General features: G+C 38.3%; 1 protein-coding gene across 4 annotated transcripts in view; it reads right to left on the bottom strand.

The window, feature by feature from the left end:
* Lyst (lysosomal trafficking regulator) overlaps positions 1–21121 on the bottom strand; it is a 158115-nt gene that overhangs the window by 120997 nt on the left and 15997 nt on the right. For 3 of the 4 annotated variants that reach the window (XM_052726905.1, XM_052726902.1, XM_052726904.1), the window contains exons 2-3: positions 13648–13733; positions 10997–11195 (exon numbers count right to left, since the gene is read on the bottom strand). In XM_052726905.1, coding sequence (XP_052582865.1) covers positions 10997–11188 — 192 coding nt within the window. In that variant the 5' untranslated portion in view covers positions 11189–11195; positions 13648–13733. Of the gene's footprint in view, positions 1–10996; positions 11196–13647; positions 13734–16471; positions 16599–21121 lie in introns of those variants that run through there. The other variant, XM_052726903.1, reaches the window with a different exon arrangement.

Raw genomic sequence — 21121 nt, forward strand, 5'->3', positions numbered from 1 at the left:
AGGGCTGAAATGGTCACCGTTCGTTTTCAATGATGCACAAGAGGGAACAAAAAGACTCCTTATAGCTTTCTGGTTTAAGTAACAGGTGGCTGGTAATATTTTTATAAGACAGAAAATCTAAGATGGGTACTAGGTTAGGGTAAAGATGATGGATTAAATTTTTTGAGATTATATTTAGTATGCATGTGCTGTTAGGCTTAGCAGTAAATGCCTTTACCTGCTGAGCCGTCACATTAGCCCAGATTCATTTTCTAGACATATGCAATCTGAGATGCTAGGGGGGTGTCTAAATGGACACCACTTTTACTCGATAATATACAGACCTGGAACTTAAGATAGGAAGGTCATTTGGGTGGGTGCCTAGGACATATGTGAGGTTTTCCAGAGAGCAAGCAGAATAATGAGAGAGAACTAATGACAATGGTATTCAGAGCTCCAAGAGTCTTTAAGGACGTAAGGGTGGACAGTTGAAGTAAGCCTGTTGAGCAGACTGACAGACTATTACAGAGAGAGCTGGAACCAGAGAAACCACAGAAGAGAGCGGTGAAAGGAAAAGCATTCAACAGGATGAAAGTTGTCATTTTCAAACTGTATAAAATGATGACTGAAAAGCCTTTAGCAACTGGAGGGTGCTGGTAACATCCACAGTCACAGCTTTGATGGAGTGATAATGGGATGAACAGAGTGTGAGTCCCTGTTACAGCAGGCTGAAGACTCAAAGGAGTTAAAGAAAGATTCCTAGTCTTAAAGTAAATAACTTTTTAGTTCATTAATCTTTCAGAGTCTTAATCTGAGTCTTTAGTGGATTCTATCAGAACAGACACACTGTCCTGCTAAGTGAGTCCTTGTTCTACAGCAGTACACTGGCAAATCATCACTGCTATGTGAACTGACATTCCTGCCTTTGCCTGCTGCTCAACACGATCTGGAACGTCCCTAATACCTTCCTACCATGTAAGGCCTAGCTCCAGCAATATCTGCTCTGTGAGGCTCACTACCCTCTTCTTCCCGAGACAACTGCCCTCCGCCCCCAGTATTTCATGCCTGTTGCCCCCAGTTCACTATGCAGACTTATAGACCACAAGCCCTTGAAAGGATGAGATGGGAGCAAGTACAGATCTTAGGAGTTTGAACCTGCTATGCTAGAACAGCAGGTCTAGGTGGGGAAGAGGAACATGTTAGCAGCTTAATGCAACAATTCCTTACTTCATACTCAAAATACATTACTGTATTTCTAACACAACTCATTATTGCGGTAGCTCTCAAAAATGATGATGATGATGTATGTGTCTGTGTGCACATGACATAGTGTATGTGTGCATGGTAGAGAACAACTTTGTGAAGTTGTTTCTCTTCTTCCATCCCAGAACATGAGTTCTGGGGGTCAAACCCAGCACAACAGGTTTCTGCAGCAATCACCTTTACCCACTGAGCCATCTCATTGGCCCTGATTCTATTACTTTTTAAAGTACTATATATTCCTACTTTTTTAAAAATCCTTTCTGGTCTTCAGAGAAACTTCACATGTAACTCTGTTCTTTGAGACCCATAAATATTTTTCTCTTATTTGTAGGCACTCTGGAAAAGTAGGGATTAGTTACTTCAAATGAATCCCTAGTTCTATCTCCCCAAATCCAAAGTATGCATAATAGTTATAGGATCTAGAAATAGAGTTGTTTCCTCCTGCCAGATCCACACAGGCCACATCAGGGAACATAGGCCATGCACAGAGCCATTCTCTGGCTTTCTAATGACCTGACAAAGAGAAATGAGTCTCTATCATACCTTCCCTTACTTAACATCTTCAGTTTTGTCTTCATTTCTAAAAGAGAAAAAGGCTAGATCATGCCTTTAAAATCTCCCCTACAAGAATTGATAATGAAGTCATTCTCACTGAGGTGCCACTTTCTCAATTCAGTTCAAGAAACACGTTACAATTACTTGGCAAATACCAGGCACAGCTCTTTCCATGCTAGGCATCCAGGAGCCTTAGTGTCAGAGGAAAGGGAAGGACAAGTGAGTCAGGGAAAGGCTGAAATCCCAGTCCAGACACATATCTAGGAGGCTCAACGGTAGGCATCAGTGGAGACCTGGTCATGGAACATTTGACATATCAAGGAACATGGACTATAGCTAAAAAGTAATGCAAAGTTACTGAAGTTATTCAATGGTATTACAAATGAATGTCTTGGCATACTAATTAAATTTAACTTTCCAAATATAAAAACATAATATGGTAAGAGCATATTAACACATTGCTAGTCTTCATTTCTTCTCTAAGAATTTTATTCTAATATATGTATATTATACATATATAAAAAAGTTTCTTCATTAGGATTATCTAATCTTTTTTCCATCCTAACTGTATACAGAGCTAAAGGAAACATATAAGTATGTACTTTGTTAAAAAGATGTCCTATTGATTGTTTTTATTTCTGTACATATCACTTTGAAAAACAGTATTTTTACTTCTCCATTTAATTATCATTATGTTGGATTTGCTTGTCTGTTTTAGACAGGGCTTTACTATGCAGCCTAGACTGGTTTCAAACTCACTGTGTAGCACAGATGACCTTGAACTCACAGTGATCCTCCTATACTTGTATTCCATGTGCTAAAGTTATAGGTATGTGCTATCACCCTCAAAACAGTCATTATACTTTATAATTCCACTCCACTATTGCATTTCTTTAAAAAAAACAAGGTATTGCCAGGTGTGGTGACACATGCCTTTAATCCCAACACTTGGGAGGCAGAGGCAGGAGGATCTCTGAATTCAAGGCCAGCCTAGACTATAGCAAGTTCCAGGACAGCTAGGACTAACTACATAAGAGAGTTTCAAAAGAAACAAAACAAAACAAACAAGCAAACGAAATCAACAACAGTAAAGTCTGTCCAAAAACAGTTATAGATATGGCTTTTGTAATGCAGAGGTAATCCCACTAAGATTCATAAGAAACCTACATTTTAAAGAAGGTTGTACTTTTAAGAAACAGTGTGGGAGGAGAGAAAAAAGAAGGGTAAAGGGATATGGGGAGAATATGTTCAACATACAATGTACACTTGTATGAAAACTTTTTTTAGAGGACGGAAATACTACCAGCTTCACCTAAAAAGATGAAAGATAGAAAAAAATGAAGAATTCTGTCTCCCACTCCCAGTAAAAAAACAATCTGGTTTTAGTGCATGAAGCCAAGAGTCCTGGAGACCAGGAAATAATGAACCACTCATGTAGAATAAAAACATTTCAGGACCTCGGAATGGGTGGAAACCTACAAACACAATCGAGTTTTACCTTGTATGTATGTATGTATGTATGTATGTATGTATGTACGTATATGAATATAAACTTAAAATTTGTCACCATTAACCATTAAAAAGAAGCTCTCGGGGCTGGAGAGATGGCTCAGAGGTTAAGAACACTGGCTGTTCTTCCAGAGGTCCTGAGTTCAATTCCCAGCACCCACATGGTGGCTCACAACCATCTGTAATGAGATCTGGCTCCCTCTTCTGGCCTGCAGGGATACATGCAGACAGAACACTGTATGCATAATAAATAAATAAATCTTTAAAAAAAAAAAAAAAAAAAAAAAAAAAAAAAAAAAAAAAAAAAAAAAAAAAAAAAAAAAAAAAGAAGCTCTCTTGCCATTTAAAAAGGATACTTTATTTAATAGGTTAAAATGATTATGTTTAATAAATCATTAACAAATGGGGCTTATCATAGAAATCTAAACTTAGTGCAACATTTAAAAACCATCTGTGTACTTCACCCACACTAAAGAATTAAGAGGAAAGATAATGATAGTCTCAACAGATGCAAAAAAGACATTTGCCATAACTCAGCATCTATTAAGGCTACAAACTCTCAGTGAACTAGGGACAGGAGAAAACCTCATTCTGATGAAAGGCAACTAAGAAGCACTGCAATCAAACCACATTCAATGGAAACGTGTACTCCCTTTGGGTTAGATGCAAGGCTATCAGTCCACTCTCACCCGTCAATTCCATTCGCTTCTGTGTTAGAAGACAGTCCAAAAAGGAAAAAAAAATTAAGGTATAAAAACTGGAAACAAAGCCGGGCGGTGGTGGCGCACGCCTTTAATCCCAGCACTCGGGAGGCAGAGCCAGGCGGATCTCTGTGAGTTCGAGGCCAGCCTGGGCTACCAAGTGAGTTCCAGGAAAGGCGCAAAGCTACACAGAGAAACCCTGTCTCGAAAAACCAAAAAAAAAAAAAAAAAAAAAAACTGGAAACAAACAAAACTGAAATTATTTACAAATGGCATAGTTGCTAACACAAAAAATCCTAAGGAGTTTACAGAAAAAAATTGAGACCTAATAAATGAATTTAACAAAAAGGCACTACATCAATATACAAGCAGCTCAATTTCTATAAGCAACAAACAGGAAAATTAAATTTTTAAATAACATTTGCAATAACATCAAAAGAGAATAAAATATGTACACAATCTCTATACTGAAAACATCATACTGCAGAGGAATCAAAGAAGACCCAAATTAACAGATTTATACCACAATCATGGCCTAGGAGAAATCAATAGTGCTAATTCTTTCTAAATTGATTTATGGATTCAACACCTCCAGAGTGAAAGCACAGCAAGTATTTGTACAGAAATGACAAACTGAATAAAATTTATATGGAAATCCAAAGGGCACAGAATGGGCATTGCTGATGAACTAGAATAAAACTGGAGAACTTACATGACCTGCTTCTGGATTTACTTTTTAAAAAACATTTATGTAAGTGTGTATGTATTTATTTTGGGGTGGTATTTGTGCTATGATGCATGTATGGAGATCAGAGGATAACTTGCAGGAGGCAGTTCTCTTCTTCCACCATGTGTGTTCTAAGGATTGAATTCGGATCATTAGGCTTAGGCTTGGTGGCAAGGGCCTTGACCAACTAAGTCATTGTGCTGGCCCTCTGAATTTACTTTTACTTGAAAACCACACTAATCAAGTCAGTACAGTATGGGTGAAGGAACAGACAATGAATTAGTGTACAGAATAGAAAGTTCAGATACAGACCACTAAGTATGCAGTTAATTTGGAAAGAATTAACATTACTGAGTTCTCCCAGTCCATGAACATAGTATGAATAGGTTTATCTGGGTATTCTCTGATTCCTCTGCAGTGTTATGTTACAAGATCACCACTGTTTTCATCTAGGAAAGAAGAGGCTCTGAAGAAGAAGTGATGCTGTAACATTTGGTATGTGTAGAAGAAGAGCATAAGAACGGTAATGCCTACCTCACACTCTACCCAAACAGTAATTTAAATTGGATCACAGGTCTAAGGTTAAAAACAAGACTAAAAGGCTAGGAAGGCTGAGAATATAGCTTTAAAAGTAGAATATCTTACAACTTTAGGGTTGCAAGACATAAATTTTTTGAACAGAAAATGCCATTGTAAAAGAGAAAACTCTATTTTTCTGAAGACACTATTAAGGCTGATAGTATAGTTCAGTGGTTTAGTGCTTGCCTAACATTCAAGAGGTCCTGAGTTTGATCCCTAGCACCTACAAACAGCAAGAAGAAAACACTTAAAAAATGAAAAGGCAGCCAGGTGCAGTGGCACATACCTAAGTCTAGTCCTGGGTAGGCTAAGGAAGGAGGAGAGAGAATTAGAAGCAGGCATGGACTGCCTACTGAAACCCTATCTTTAAAAAAGAAAAAGAAGAAAGCACAAGAAGAGAGAAAAGGGGAGCAGAGTAGAGCAGAGGGGAACAGAGGGGAGGGGCCTGTTACAAAGAAAATATCTGCATGCTAACAATGACTTCTGTCTCTAATACATGAAGAACTGGATGGATGACAAAGAAAAGTCAGACTTTCAAAATGCAACAAACTTAGACATTCACAAAAGAAGGTACAATAGTCCCCCTTCTCCATAGTTTCACTTTCTGTGGTTTTGGTTATCGACAGTCACTATAGCAAAAAGAAAAAAAAATTCAAGAAATAACTCATAAAATTTAAATAACTTTTAATAAAGTACATTGCCATAATTGCTCTATTTCATCAATTATTGCTTATCTTTTACTTTGTCTAATTTATAAATTACACTTCACCACAGATATTTACATATAAGGTGGGAAAATATATATAGTTTAGTACTACCTACCACATCCAGTATCATAACCACATATCTCTTGCAGAAAAGGAGTGATCATTATCTATGTGTTTGTGTATTTTATATATATATATATATATATATATGGTCATTATATATAAACATTTATAATTACATATTAGATTACATATAATCATATTATTATATATTATACATATGTTTATATACTATATATAAACATTATATATAACCTATATAAATATATATATGGTCAATAAGTACATTAAAAAGTTCTCAGCATCCTTAGTTGTCAGGAATGCAATTAGATACTTCTTCATGCTTACTTATAAATGGCTAATATTAGAAGAATGATGGCATAAATCTTAGAGAGACTAATATATAGAAAACTAGAATTCTCATACATACCTAATAAAAAAAATTTTTTTAAATGGCTCAACCACTGAAAACAACTTGCAGGTTCTTACAAAGTTACACAAGTAACTCTCCTTTCACCAGTAATTTGCATGCCTAAAAAACTGTAAACACAACCACAGAAAGACATAAAAATGTCCATAGCATTTTTACTTATAATAACCAAATGCATTCAATCTCAAGGATTAAGCAACAAGTAAACAGTTAAACTGTTTACACATATACAACAAAACACTAATCAGTAAAAAATAAACATGACTGGCTGAGTGATGCAACAGAATGGATCCAACAATCTCAGAGTCATAAGAGGGCAAACTGTGTGATCACTGACACAAAGTTCTAGAAAAACAGACTTATACACAGATGCCAGCAATCAGCACATCAGTCACCTCACAGTGGACAACTGACAGAGGCTATCTGAAAAGGGCATGATGAAACACTGAGTGGGTTGGTGGTTGCATGGAGACAGAAATACTTGTCAAAATTATCCAGCTACATATTTTACATATGTGCATTTACTGTGTTGATTCTCTCTATATAAAGAGTCCTCATAATTCTTTATACTAGATATTTATAAAGCAAAAAGGGTCCACAGTAGATGAAGAAGGGCATAAATCACCCATCCCCCAAATATTCAAGAAATGCCCCTACTCATATAAAAGCTACAGTCTACTCTGCAATATGCAGTTTTGTGACTAGTGTGAGTCCATCTTTAAAGAGGATGTCTTGTTCAACTAATTTCCCTTAAAGACTCAAATGGTCATTCTCCACTCACTAACTGAAACAATCAAATATAGATAAACTCTATTTTTAAAATGGCTATTTATCTGCACTCTAAAGATAACATCTACTGTCCCTGCTATCATTGCTATAAATATTCCAAAAAGTAACTAAGTAGAAAGAAGAGATAAAAAAATTATTACATAGGAAATTATGTAAAATTTTATTGCAATTAAAGCTTGAGTGATTTCAGTCATTTAGCTACATATTGAAAGTTATTTCATAAAGGGATCTATCATATTTGCAATCCAACAGACTTGTATACAGTATAATAAATAACTATTACCCTAGATAATAAACAAATAGCCTAGCCTTAAAAATAATATATAACGAGCCAGGCGGTGGTGGCGCACGCCTTTAATCCCAGCACTCGGGAGGCAGAGCCAGGCGGATCTCTGTGAGTTCAAGGCCAGCCTGGGCTACCAAGTGAGTTCCAGGAAAAGGCGCAAAGCTACACAGAGAAACCCTGTCTCGAAAAACCAAAAAAAAATAAAAATAAAAATAAATATATAACGAGCAGTGGTGGTGCCCATTTTTAATCCCAGCACTCAGAAGGCAGAGGCAGGTGAATTTCTGAGTTCAAAGCTATCCTGGACTACATAGTGAGTTATAACCCAGCGAGGATTACATAGTAAAACCATGTTTCCAATAACATGGTGAGAGAAGAGGGAAGAAGAGTGAGTGAACAGAAAAAGAAAAAAGATATAATAAAAAAACTAAATGTACACAAGCTAAAAGATCATTTCACTCTAAAGTTTGCTTTCTCCCTAAATCTAATTCATACTAAACTTTTAAAACTGCATTCTGATCTTTACTAAAGCATAAACTCCTTTTCTGAATTATAATCCTATGTTTCTACTAATAAACATGGTAATCTCATGCCATTAGCATCAAAAGCTGTGGTGATGCACTATTAAGAAAATATTTCTTACATTCTATGAGATTGGAACTTTTTCTGAACCTCACAATCAGAGTTAATAATATACCCTGAGGTCACCTAAGACTTAAGACTGGGTCAGGACATAGTAGTGCATATCTTTAATCCCAACACTTGGGAGGCAGAGACAGACAAATCTCGGTGAGTTCAAGGCCATCTTGGTCTCTATAGTGAGTTCCCGGACAGTCAGAGCTACATAGGGAGACTTTGTCTCAAAAAACAACAAAAAAGACTTAAAACCGCTATTCTACTGTATACTCAGACTGTTTGTTTACCTGCCTTTAAGAGAATGATTTGATAATCAACTTTACTTGCCTTGGATTTCCCATGTAATCAACTTTCATAACCTAAGCTAATGCATAATTGTAATCTTAAATTGAGCATTCTTCCATGCATGCTCTAATAATCATTTGCTGAAAGCAGCAAAAACAGAAGTTGAAAGCAATCTTATAAAATGAATAGGCACTCAGTTTCTCAGAAAATTACAATCAATATACCTCAAGACCCAGCTATATCACTCTTGGGCATCTACCCAAAGGATGCTCCATCATACCACAAGGACACTTGCTCAACTATGTTCATAGCAGATTTATTTATAATAGCCAGAAACTGGAAATAACCTAGATGTCCCTCAACTGAAGAATGGATAAAGAAAATGTGGTACATTGACACAATGACATACTATGCTGTTAAAAACAATGACATCATGAAATTTGCAGGCAAATGGATAGAACTAGGAAAAAAAAAAACTGAGTGAGTTAACCCAGACCCAGAAACATATGGTATGTACTCACTTATAAGTAGATATTAGCTGTAAAGGAAAGGATAATCATGCTACAATCCACAGACCCAGAGAAGTTCAGCAACAAGGAGGGCTCAAGGGAGAGATACTTGGATCTCCCTAGGAAGAGGAAATAGAGATTTTGCGGGTAGACTAGGGTTGGGTGGGTTTGGGAACAGGAGGGATCAGGTGGGGGGATGGAAGGGGAGAGTACTGGAAGAGACAACTGGAAAAATGTGGCATTTCAGGGTGAGGCAGAAACCTAGTGTAATGGAAACTCCCAGGATTCTACAAGGGTGACAGTAGCTAAGACTCCTAACAATAGTGGATATGTAGCCTGAACTGGCCATCTCTTGTGAGTAGGCAAGACTTCAAGTAGAGAGACTGGGACACCAACACAGCCACGTAACCTTTGACCTACAATTTGTCCTGCCCATAAGATGTGCTGGGGTAAAGGTGGCACAGAAATTGTGGGAGCGGCCAACCAATGACTAGTACAACCTGAGACCCATGCCACAAGAGGGAGCCCAGTCCTGACACTGCCTGGAGTGTCAGGACCCAGAGGCTGGATAGGCCAGAGACCTAGGATAGAACCAAACAGGATTCGAGAAGAAAAAAAAAAGTCAATGAAATGATTCCTATGATATTCTGCTATACTTGTAGACTAGCATAATTGTCATCAAAGAGGCTTCAGTCAGCAACTGATGGAAACAGATACAGAGACCCACAGCCAAACATGAAGCAGAGCTCAGGGAATCCTGCAGAAGAGGGGGAAGAAGGATTGTAGGAGCCAGAGGGGTCAAGGGGACACCACAAGAAAACCCACAGAATCAACTAACCTGGTCTCATAGGGGCTCACAGAGAGTGAACCAACAACTAGAGAGCCTGCATGGGACTGACCTAAGCCCTCTGCATATATTTTACAGTTGTATAGCTTGGTCTTTTTGTGGGACTCCTAACAGTAGGAGCAGGGGCTAGCTCTGGCTGTTTTGCTGGCTTTTGGGATCCTTTTCCACATACTTGGTTGCCTTGTCCAGCCTTAATATGAGGGAAGGTGCCTAGTCCTACTGCAACTTGATATGCTGTGTTTGGTTGATATCAATGGGAGGCCTGCCCTTTTCTGAATAGAAATGGAGGATGAGTAGATGAGGGGGACAGATGGGAAATGGGGGAAGGGGTTGGGAGGAGAGGAGGGAGGGGAAACTGCAGTTGGGATGTAAATAATAATAATAATAATAATAATAATAATAATAATAATAATAATAATAAATTTTTAGAAAATGAATAGCCACCATAAATATTGAACACAACATCTGGATATTGCCTGATAAGCAATGATGTTTGTGGTACTGTTTGTTATCTGGGTCAGTTGGGGTCAACTGGACTCTATATTTATATACTTTAAGCTAAAGATTTCTGTAAAGTATCTCTCATTCCTTTCCCATGTGATGCCTTCTGTGCTGTTCAGTGAAGACAGAACAAAACCCTCTGTTATGGACAAAGTTATACACAGATACAGGGACAGATTTATAGGACAGACTTTAGGCAGTCACAGATTCAGACTCATGCAGCAGAAAGAAGATGGAAGATGTAGGGAGCTTGAGATAGAGAATTCAAATCTGGCTTGATTTTGATTAAATAACAACAAGGGGAAGTGCTAATATTTCTTTCCTTAATGTAATAACAATGTATTATTGGTGACTTGGAGATTGTTACTGAAGTGTCCAAATCAACTGCAAAAAGCATATATATGAAACCTCTTTAGAAAAAAAAGGCCACTTTTTAGAACTCCAAGATGTTTCAGACAGTTTGAAAAGTATCCAAATAAATTATATTTCCATAAATAGGGCTAACATTTCTGTTGGAATAATGTGAAAGGCAGGACACTAACTCAAGAAGATTCTCAGAAAGGATGAAATCTACAAGTTACTAGCTGGTGACCAGGAGTAACAAGTAGCTAATGAACAATTGTTTGACATTACCTGGTCAATGATAGAGTTTAGCTTGGTAAGTAACAGAAACCCTCGCCCATGGACAAGGTACTGTCCAAGGGTTGCCATGTGTGTCTCCTCCTCTTCTTCTTCCCGGGCCTCCGCCCTCTGGACCACTGCATTGCAAAGCTGGTTGACATCGACCAGAAATTCACGTGCCAATGAGTTACTGTCAGTACTCATGACAGAGCTATAAAGTGAACAGAATACAAAAGATTTTTAAATGAATATAAATTTACCTTTAATATATGTGATTTGTAGAGTGACTTAAAATTGCATGTATCAGTGTCTAGCTCTCTACTATTCTCAGGCATAGTTCTGACCTCACTAGATAATTCCTATATGGCAGTACTAGTCCAGGGTCTGAAATGCCTGGGCACACACAGGCAGGCAGAAGTGACACCACCTGGGAGAAGACACAAGTGAACAGTGACAGTTAAGGGAGGGTCTGACTTGCCCTCTTACACAGAATAAGCAATTAGGAAATCGTTCTTGCTTTGCATATTAAAAACAGATAAATGGATCTTTTAAAAATATAAACTGGAGGTTGCAGAAATGGTTCAGTGGTTAAGATACCTTGCTGCTCCTGCAGAGGATCTGGATTTAGTTCCCAACACCCACATGGCAACTCAGAACTGCCTTACAACTCCAATTTTAAGGGACCCAAGGCCTCCTTCTGGCCTCTGCTGGCACCAAGCAAGCATGTGATGCACATATATACATGCAGACAAGACACTCACGCACATAAAATGAAAATAAATAAATCTTAAACTATAAGATACAACATAGTTTTTCTCTTGATATAACCCAGTCACTGACCTACCCTCCTAAAACTCCAACACTTAGTTAATGCAGTAAGTGGTGATTCCTGTCAGGTGAGAACTGATGAAATTTAGCTGCTAAGCTTATGTCACTTTTAGCCAAATAAAAGGCAATGTGGCACTTTAACATTAAGGGAAATAGCAAGGTAAAACACACTGGGAATGAAGACTGAGAAAAACATACATTCAGAAAAGAAAAATCACAAACAATATAATAGTCAAAGAGTTTCAGAATAGGTTTAACTTATGGCTAGAAGTAATTTGGAGGGCTGGAGAGAGGGCTCAGCATTTAAGAGCACTTGCTGCTTTTGCAGAGGACCTAAATTTGGTTCCCAGAACCCACATAGCAGCTAACCACCTTTTACAATTGCAGTACCAAGGGATATGACACCCTCTTCTGGCCTCTGCAGGCACAAGGCAGGCACATGGTCCACATATAATACAAGCAAAATACTCATTAAAAACAAAAACAAAACCTTTTCACATGAGCTCTTACTCTTTATTTTTTCAAACCGACAAAATTTCATTTATTGTACACAACACAATGTTTTAAAAACATACATATCTATATACACTGTGGAATGGTTAAATCAAGTTAATTAACAAATTTATTATTTTACACAGTTATGCTACAATGAGAACACCAAGGTCCACTGTTTTACTTTCCTCCCTCCTCCTTCTACCCCCACCCCCAACAGGGTTTCTCTGTAGCCCTGCCTGTCCTGGAACTCAAGAGTTCCACCTGTCTCTGCCTCTTGAGTGCTGGGATTAAAGGTGTGCACCACCACCACCTGGCCTGTTTTACATTTTTTTTTTTTTTTTTTTTTTTTTTGGTTTTTCGAGACAGGGTTTCTCTGTGTAGCTTTGCGCCTTTCCTGGAACTCACTTGGTAGTCCAGGCTGGCCTCGAACTCACAGAGATCCGCCTGGCTCTGCCTCCCGAGTGCTGGGATTAAAGGCGTGCGCCACCACCGCCCGGCTGTTTTACATTTTTAAAGAATATAATATATCATCACTGACTACAGTTACTATGCTGGGCAACAAATTACCATTATCTACACATTGTCAAAGTTCTGAATTCTCCTATGCAATATTCATACAACAGTTACATCCTAACTGCATTAGCACAAATGGAACACAACACTAGTAGGTCACTAGAGGGTATTTCTATTTTGTTCATTACTCCTAGAATAAATGTTGAATATACTTGAATATTTTCCAGCCATTCTGAATATCCACTGAACAGATACGCATATATTTTCCTTAAATTTTTTCTAATACTTTACATACTCAGAAAAGTATACAGAATACATGATGTGAGCACATACACAAAAAAGACACATACACGCCAGGCAGTGGTGGCACATGCCTTTAATCCCAGCACTCAGGTGGATTTCTGTGAGTTCAAGGCCAGCCTGCTGGTCTATAGAGCAAGATTCAGGACAGGCACCAAAACTACACAGAGAAACTCTGTCTCAAACCCCACCCCCAAAAAGATACAATGTTTAAAAAGGGTACAGAACATGAGCCAACACTCAGAATTAGTAAATGTTAGCATTCATGATGTTCAAGTGAGTTTGCGAATGTGCATATGTGTGTGTAAAGAAACCAAGATTCACAGCACAGGAAAGCTACACCACACTAGCTAGTACTTATCATTATCATGCATGACTTTACAGGTTACACAGGTTTATAGCTATAAAAATATTAACTACGCAATTTATATATACACCTTTTCTGTAGAGAATCTAATTGTTTACTATGTAGCTCCAAAATTTAACCTTGACCCAAGTCTTCTGACTGTTCATATTATGTTACTTACCAGTCTTTCAACACTTCTGTAACATTCAGTGTATGTATTATTTTGGTTCATGAACTACAGAAAATTGTCTCAGCAAAAGGCTTCACCTATAAGAAAAAGATACAAATATATTAGTAGCAATAAAAAAACCACAAATAATGTTAATAAAGTTCTGACAAAATACCAGTAGCCAGTGTTTGTATATGATATATGTAACAGGCAACAAATTATTTGTGATCTCAAGAGCACACTTAAAGAAAAAGACCTAGCCAGTTAAGAACCTCTTAGAACCACCTCACAGGTAGCCCCACCCACCCACCCACCTACTGACCCTAATAGCCTGCCACCTGAGAACAGGGCAGAGCCCCACACCTTATACAAGTAGTGCTACCCAGTGGGCAACCCCAGCCCCACCACCCACGCTGAGAATGGGGCAGAGGATCTCATACAGGTAGCACCAATTCCTAAAGCCTTACTGTTATAACAATAGATTAGTGTATCTCTCGACCCTGACCAGAGAAGCTTCTTTTTTGTAGCAGATAGCAATTTAACACAGAGACCCAGAACTGCTCAATATGTAGAGAATAAGAGATTGTAGAGTGCTCAGATCTGCATGGGACATCTATACCACACACCCTCTCCTCCTAAGGCTCAGGGATGGAGGAAGAGGAGATAGATTGTAAGAACAAGAAGCAAGATGACTAGAGCCAAATGGTATTTCCCTTGATACAACAGGGAAGCTGCACAGAGACATAGACAGTGACTCAAGACCTGTACAAGAACAAGACAGACAAAAACCCGGAATGAAGGGAGGAAGTGGTCAGGAAGTTCCACCCTGAGGAGCTATTGACAACTAATGACTGCTAGAAAAAGGAGAGCCACTTTTCTTCAGGGATGTGGTACCTGAGAGATTCAGCATGCTCCAGTGCATGGCCCTACACCTATGCATACTGGCAACACTAAGTGGACTCTGTGAGTTAAAAAAAAAAAAGAGAGAGAGAAATAGAATACATGAAATTGGGAGAGAACAGTGGTGGTGGGAATAAGGGAGTAACTGGAGGGAGGGAATGAGATGTGGACTTGATCTAAACAATATATGCAAGCATAAAATTCTTAACTAATAAAAAATTAAAATTAAAAAAAAGAAAGAAATGCCTAACTCCAAGACTTGAGTCTTGAAGAAAATCCTGGAATATAGAGCTGTACCTTAGTCATCACAACACTCTGCTCTTCCTTTTCCAACTCCTACCTCCACATAAAACACAAATTAACCACACAGGAGAATGAGACAAGTATCTGCTAAACAGAAACTAGGAAATGATGGGATACCACTCACATATAACTCAAGGTTCCTACAGACAGCCAACCAATTACTCTCCTGTCAGGGTGGATAGTATTTGAACATACAGGAAAAATCAAAACCCCAAAACCAAATAATGATGAATTCCCACCAGATTTCATCTTCTTGAATTCCTTGTTTTGTTTGAATTCTTTAAATGAAATGAAATTCTTCTGGGTATAATACAGTAAAGGCTACTTCCAGGGTGCTAAGGAAATTTTCTGCTTCTGAGAGCAACAGATGCTTCTGTTCAGCTTTCTGTTCTCTGTAGTCTTTACCAGGAAGACATGAGGAAATGTTTCTTTATTGGCTATAGGAGATTATTTTTAATGACAAAGTTTTTTTAAAAAAATAAAAATGATCTTTAAATGTTTCAAAATACTTAAAATCCAAAAAACTACCTTGAGTGTGTTGGCAAACAGTCTTGATCACACATTATTCTACAATCTAGAAAATAAAGCAGGCAGGAAACGGAACAAGGAGCCATTCGAGACTATACGGAGTGAGTTTGTGTGAGTCAGAGTAGGTGCAGGCCACATCACCAGTGAACAGTGCAACAGCGGCTCAGCTAATTTCCCACAGAAATCTAGATACATTACAGCTGCAACTTTATCTGCCGTCAAAGGGGGCGGGGTGAGCTCACTATCTGGAATGATTTCTTAGAGAACCCATGCAAACTACTTACCTTTCCCATGTGTAAATATCTACCAATATTTTAAAGTCATCTCTAGAATTTTGTGGGGGTAATGTCAAGTTCACTAAAATCTATGGAACCTACATTCTCTTAAATTTTGCAACATTCCACTTCTACAGCTGCTTACAAGTTTTCTTGAGTATTACAATTCCTCAGATCTGCTTGGAATCTGACCCTGAGGTGTGAATTCATTTAGATTAGCCCAAGTTCTAGATCTCCTCCCTCGCCTTGGGCTTCAATTTTCTCTTATTACATTTCTTACTTTTATCTTCATTAGTCTGCACAGAGGTCATTTATTCTCTCTGTGTCAGAGAAGACAAAGAACAGAAGCTGAGAGCTTTGGTTTCTTCTTTGAATCCAATTACAGGGTCAGTGTGTTAACAACAATTTATTTGTAATTTTCATTCTCTTTTTTACAAAGTAAAAAGGCCAGATTAACTTGTTTCAAAATCTCAGTTCTTTATTCTATTGGGATGTGTTTCTCTTTTGTGTCTTGTGTGTATTATTTGGCTTCATATCCTTCTTTCCTCCTTTTACACATGCTATTTTAAAATCAGCCCATTTGCCTAATTTATTTCTCTCTCTCTTTTTCCTTTACATATTTACAGCTGTTCCATAAAAACACTATGACTGCTATATGACCACTTTTGTTTCCAGAGTCTGTAGCCATGGCACCTTATCTACCTTATGTATTACCACCTTATTTGTTTACACCTTACAAACTTTATAGTTTTTAATTTCAATTTTATTATTATTGCATGTGAAGATTATGTCTTAGTTACTTTTCTATTGCTGTGAAGAGACACCATGACAGAAGAGTTTATTGGGGCTCACAGTTTCAGAGGGTGAGCTGATGACCATCGTGACAGGGAGTACAGCAGCAGCAGCAGCAGCAAGGCAGGCAGGCAGCAGGCAGGCAGGGCCCTGGAGCAGTAGCTAACAGCTTACTTACATCTGACCAACAAACAGGAGGCAGAGAGAACACTAACGGTGTGGGTTTCTGAAACCTCCAAGCCCACCCCAGGTGATGCATCTCCTCCATCAAGGCCACACCTCCAGTCATTTCCAAACAGTTTCACCAATCAAGAACCAAGTATTCAAATATGAGCCTATGGGACCATTCTTATTCAAACACATGCCACAGCACACATGTAGAAATCCGAGCACAATTCTGTAGAGTCAGTTCTCTTTCTACCTTTAGGAGGGTTCTAGGGATAGAATTCAGGTCACCAGGCTCTTGTGGTAAATGTTTCTACCTGCTGAGTCATGTCTCCAGTCCCTGTGACTACATACCAAAATTTGCTGTATCCCAGCTATGGTGGTTAATCTTGTCAATTTGATTGGATTGGGAGATGGCCAGGAGACCAGTAAGGCTTACCTCTTAGCATATCTGATGATTTTTTCCAGAGACAATTGGATCTGGAGGACTCTGACCCAATCACTGGTTTAATTCACTGATAGATTCAAGATTCAACAGACTCTCAGGAGGTAGTAAAACTGTGGAAGGCAGAGCTAGCTGGAGGAAGTGGGTTGCTAGGGATATAACCCTAAAGGGAATATCTTGGCTCTGATACTTTCCTGTTACCTCTACTTCCTAGTAACCATGAAGTAAGTAGCCTTTATCTGACATGGTACTGCCACCATGATTTTCTGCCTTGTTTCAGGAACAAAGCAACAAGACCAGATCCCCATCAACTGAAACCTCTGAAACCACAAACCCAAATTAATCTTTTCTCCTTTTAAATTGTTTCTCTCAAGTATTGGTCATTGACAAGAACTAATTTAACGCACCAGCCTGGTTCCATGTTCTTCCTACTTATAATTAAAGAAGATCTAGTTGGTACTGGATTAAGAATACAAAACACTGGGTCAGCAAAATGGCTCAGTAGGTAAAGGTGCTAGCCACCAAGTCTAGTGACCTAAGTTCAATTCCAGGAACTCACGAGGGGGAAGGAAGGAACTGACTCCAGCAAGTTGTGCTCTGATCTGTATGCATGTGCCATGGGATGCACATCGCCAACATTTACAAATAAATAAATAAGGGTAATTTTTTAAACATGTACAAAGGAATACAAAACACACACACACACACACACACACACACACACACACACACACACACACACACAAGTCTCAGTCTTAAGAAGCTCACAATACAGTGACAAAGGAAAGCCAGAAAAGAGGACCCTTCATATTCTTAAGGGCACCTGACCCAAATTTGAGACCAGGAAACTTCCTGAGAGAGGTAATCTTTAATAAGCTAAAGGATCTTTACGTAGAAGATGGACAAATGAGGAGAAAATGAGGAAAGAAGTATTACACACAGAAAGGACAGTTCAAGTTCAGTCACTGAGGACATTACACTAAGTTTGGTATTGTAACTATAATATAAAATACAGGAAAAATGAGGATGGAATGGTAGGTGAAAACCAGAGAATTTTGACATTATACCAAGAATTCAATCTATTGGCTAGTGGGTCTTAGAATCATCTACAGACGTTACCATGTTTCCACCTTCAAAGACTGAGCTCCTAAACTGAAGAAGGCCCAACATCACCATATTTAAATAGAGATTCTGATGAATAGGCCTGACAGCTATGACACAGGTGATAGAAAGCCCAGGACTAATTTTAAATGTAAGAGTAGCTAATGTTGAGCAGATAGATATTCTTGTAGAAAAGTGGAAGCAAGATTTCAAGAAAAAAATCTAGCATCATGTAAACCAATTTAGATACTGCTGTAATATTTCAAGGAAAAGGTGAGACCTTTTTTCCTAAGCAATAGTAGAAGAGTATAATTTTAATAGATTTCTATTTAGGAATTACATGAGCATAATTCTGACGATACATTAGATTGGGAAGAAAGAAGGAGAGTCAGAACAACTTTCTAAATGGCTGACTGAACTGCTGGTGTTGTCACATGGACATCATATAGCAGAAGAGCTGAGGTATATGTGCAGAACGACTACTGCCAAGGCAAAAACACACCTGGTCATCTGGTAAGTGAGCTACGACTCTGTCCATTAGGCCACTGATGAACTTCTTTGCAGTAACAATGAAGACTAAATTCACTATGCCATACATTGCAATCCCCGAACTTCTTAAAACAGCCATGCCAACTCTACCCACAGATTCCAAAACATGGTGGAATAAGGAAATAGTGTAAATTCATATTAGTCTTTTGAAAAAACAAGACAAACAAAGAAGGAAAAATAGGATGTTACAGAGAAAAGCCACAGGTCAAGAAAGGTTTTTGTTATATTTTTTAAAACATTTAGTTCTTATTTTGTTTTAGAACTGTTGAGAACCCAGTCATATTTTTAGGTTCTAAGAAAGAAACAGGCCGGGCAGTGGTGGCGCATGCCTTTAATCCCAGCACTCAGGAGGCAGAGTCAGGCGGATCTTTGTGAGTTCGAGGCCAGCCTGGTCTACAGAGCAAGAGCCAGGAAAGGCGCAAAGCTACACAGAGAAACCCTGTCTCAAAAAGAAAGAAAGAAAGAAAGAAAGAAAGAAGGAAGGAAGGAAGGAAGGAAGGAAGGAAGGAAGGAAGGAAGGAAGGAAGGAAGAAAGAAAGAAAGAAAGAAAGAAAGAAAGAAAGAAAGAAAGAAAGAAAGAAAGAAAGAAAGAAAGAAAGAAAGAAAGAAACAGGCATGGAAGTACACTTAGATATCTCTGACTGGCTCTGCCTGGCCCTTCTCCCAAACAATTCAATCATAGTAAGAGTATTAACACCATGAAAAAGGACAAATGCTATACAAGGTCTCTAAATTTTTGTTTAATCATTGTGCATGTGCATAAATGAAAGCAGGTGGGGACATGTGTGTGAAAGTGAGAGGACAACTTTATGAAGTTAGTTCTCTCTTTCTACCTTCACATGAGCTCTGGAGATTGAACTCAAAGTCACCAGAATTTCCACGTAAGGTTATCTCACTGGTTCGTATCAGGGTCTTGCTTGTTTGTTTTCTTTTCTCTCCAAAGAGCCAATTTGTTGGCATACCAATGTGTCTAAAGGGAAAAACCATCCAAGATAGCAGCAAGAGAAGGAATGAATGAAGGACAAAAGTCAGACAAAGTAAGTGATCATTAGGTTACAGTACAGGTAAAGAGGCCAGGCTAAAGGCAGAGGGCAAGAAGCATCACATCATTATCTGGTACCAAAGGAAAGAGGGATAAAAGTTACAGATATGGGAAACATATCAGATAGTAGCCAAGAACTAAGGCAGTTCAAGAATGATAGCCTCAATTATTTCACTCAAATCACAGGCAGGGCTGTCCACTGGATGACAAAACTTTACTATATGAAGAAAAATATGCATACTTGGTATCACTTCCCTTATGTTTTCTTGTTTTTCTTTTATACAAACAAGTAAATGACCTGGGAGGATGCTACTCCTCCTAGAACAAATTTATATCTTAACAAGAGTTGTTACTGGAATTTCAGCATCACAGAGCTTTGGAAAAGTTGGCTGTGACCTAGATGTTCCACACTACAAATGTGGAGCTATGATAATCCTCAAGTAGTGAAACGGTTAATAAATGGTGGTGGTGCTCCTACATTTATTCTGTATTGTGTATTGTGTCAAAGTAGAAAAGTGTGTTTAATGAAATATTTTCAGTTTATGTGAAACTGTGTGGGCTGTTCAAATAAAGAACACTCAAAATAAATATATTTAGAATAATGTTTATGGAGAGGGCAGAAATCTAAGAAAGCAACAGTCCCCAATTTCTTTTTCCTTCCATATTTCAGGGAGTCAACTAATACTGACAATTTCCCCCCATCTCTTTAAGCTCATAAAGTCCTAGTTGACCCACTCTATTTCAAGGGCCTTAAAACTTATGATTGGTCTAAGAAGAAATGGCCACTCTGGGCTCTCATATGACAAAGCTGGTCAGGAAATAAATGAAGCCCAGGCCATGGCAGCAAGGTAGAATTCTAATGGAAATTCAGAGGAAGCCACACCAAAATGCAACAGACTTAAACCCTTCAACAAGTAGTTTGTTTTCCTAAAACAAATGAATTAGGCAACCAGATCTCTCAGGTAAAATCAGTGTTTGACCCTCAGTCCCATAAAAGATGTTTTTAGAAACCAAGATATGGTGGCACATGCCTTTGATCCCAGCACTCCACACAGGATGCAGAGGCAGATGGATCTCTGTGAGTCTGAGGCCAGTCTGGTCTACAGAGTGAGTTCCAGGACAGTAAGGGCTATACAGAGAAATGGTTCCTTGAAAAATATAATATAATAAATAAAATAAAATAAAGATGTTTTTAGTGAGGCTATACAAAATGGAACTATGAAGGCCCACCCAAGCAATTCTCTTCTGGCATGCTGAAAGGAATATGATAGGAATTTTACACTGATTATTTCAGTTGACCTCAAGACAAATCTTCAGATTTTTACAAAATAATAGTAATGACATTAGGAACTAGCTAACACTTGCAATGACTGATGCTTATGTAAG

This window comes from Peromyscus californicus, unplaced genomic scaffold, assembly GCF_007827085.1.
Source record: "Peromyscus californicus insignis strain IS unplaced genomic scaffold, ASM782708v3 Scaffold_8__1_contigs__length_139910024, whole genome shotgun sequence".
Lineage (NCBI taxonomy): Eukaryota > Metazoa > Chordata > Mammalia > Rodentia > Cricetidae > Peromyscus > Peromyscus californicus.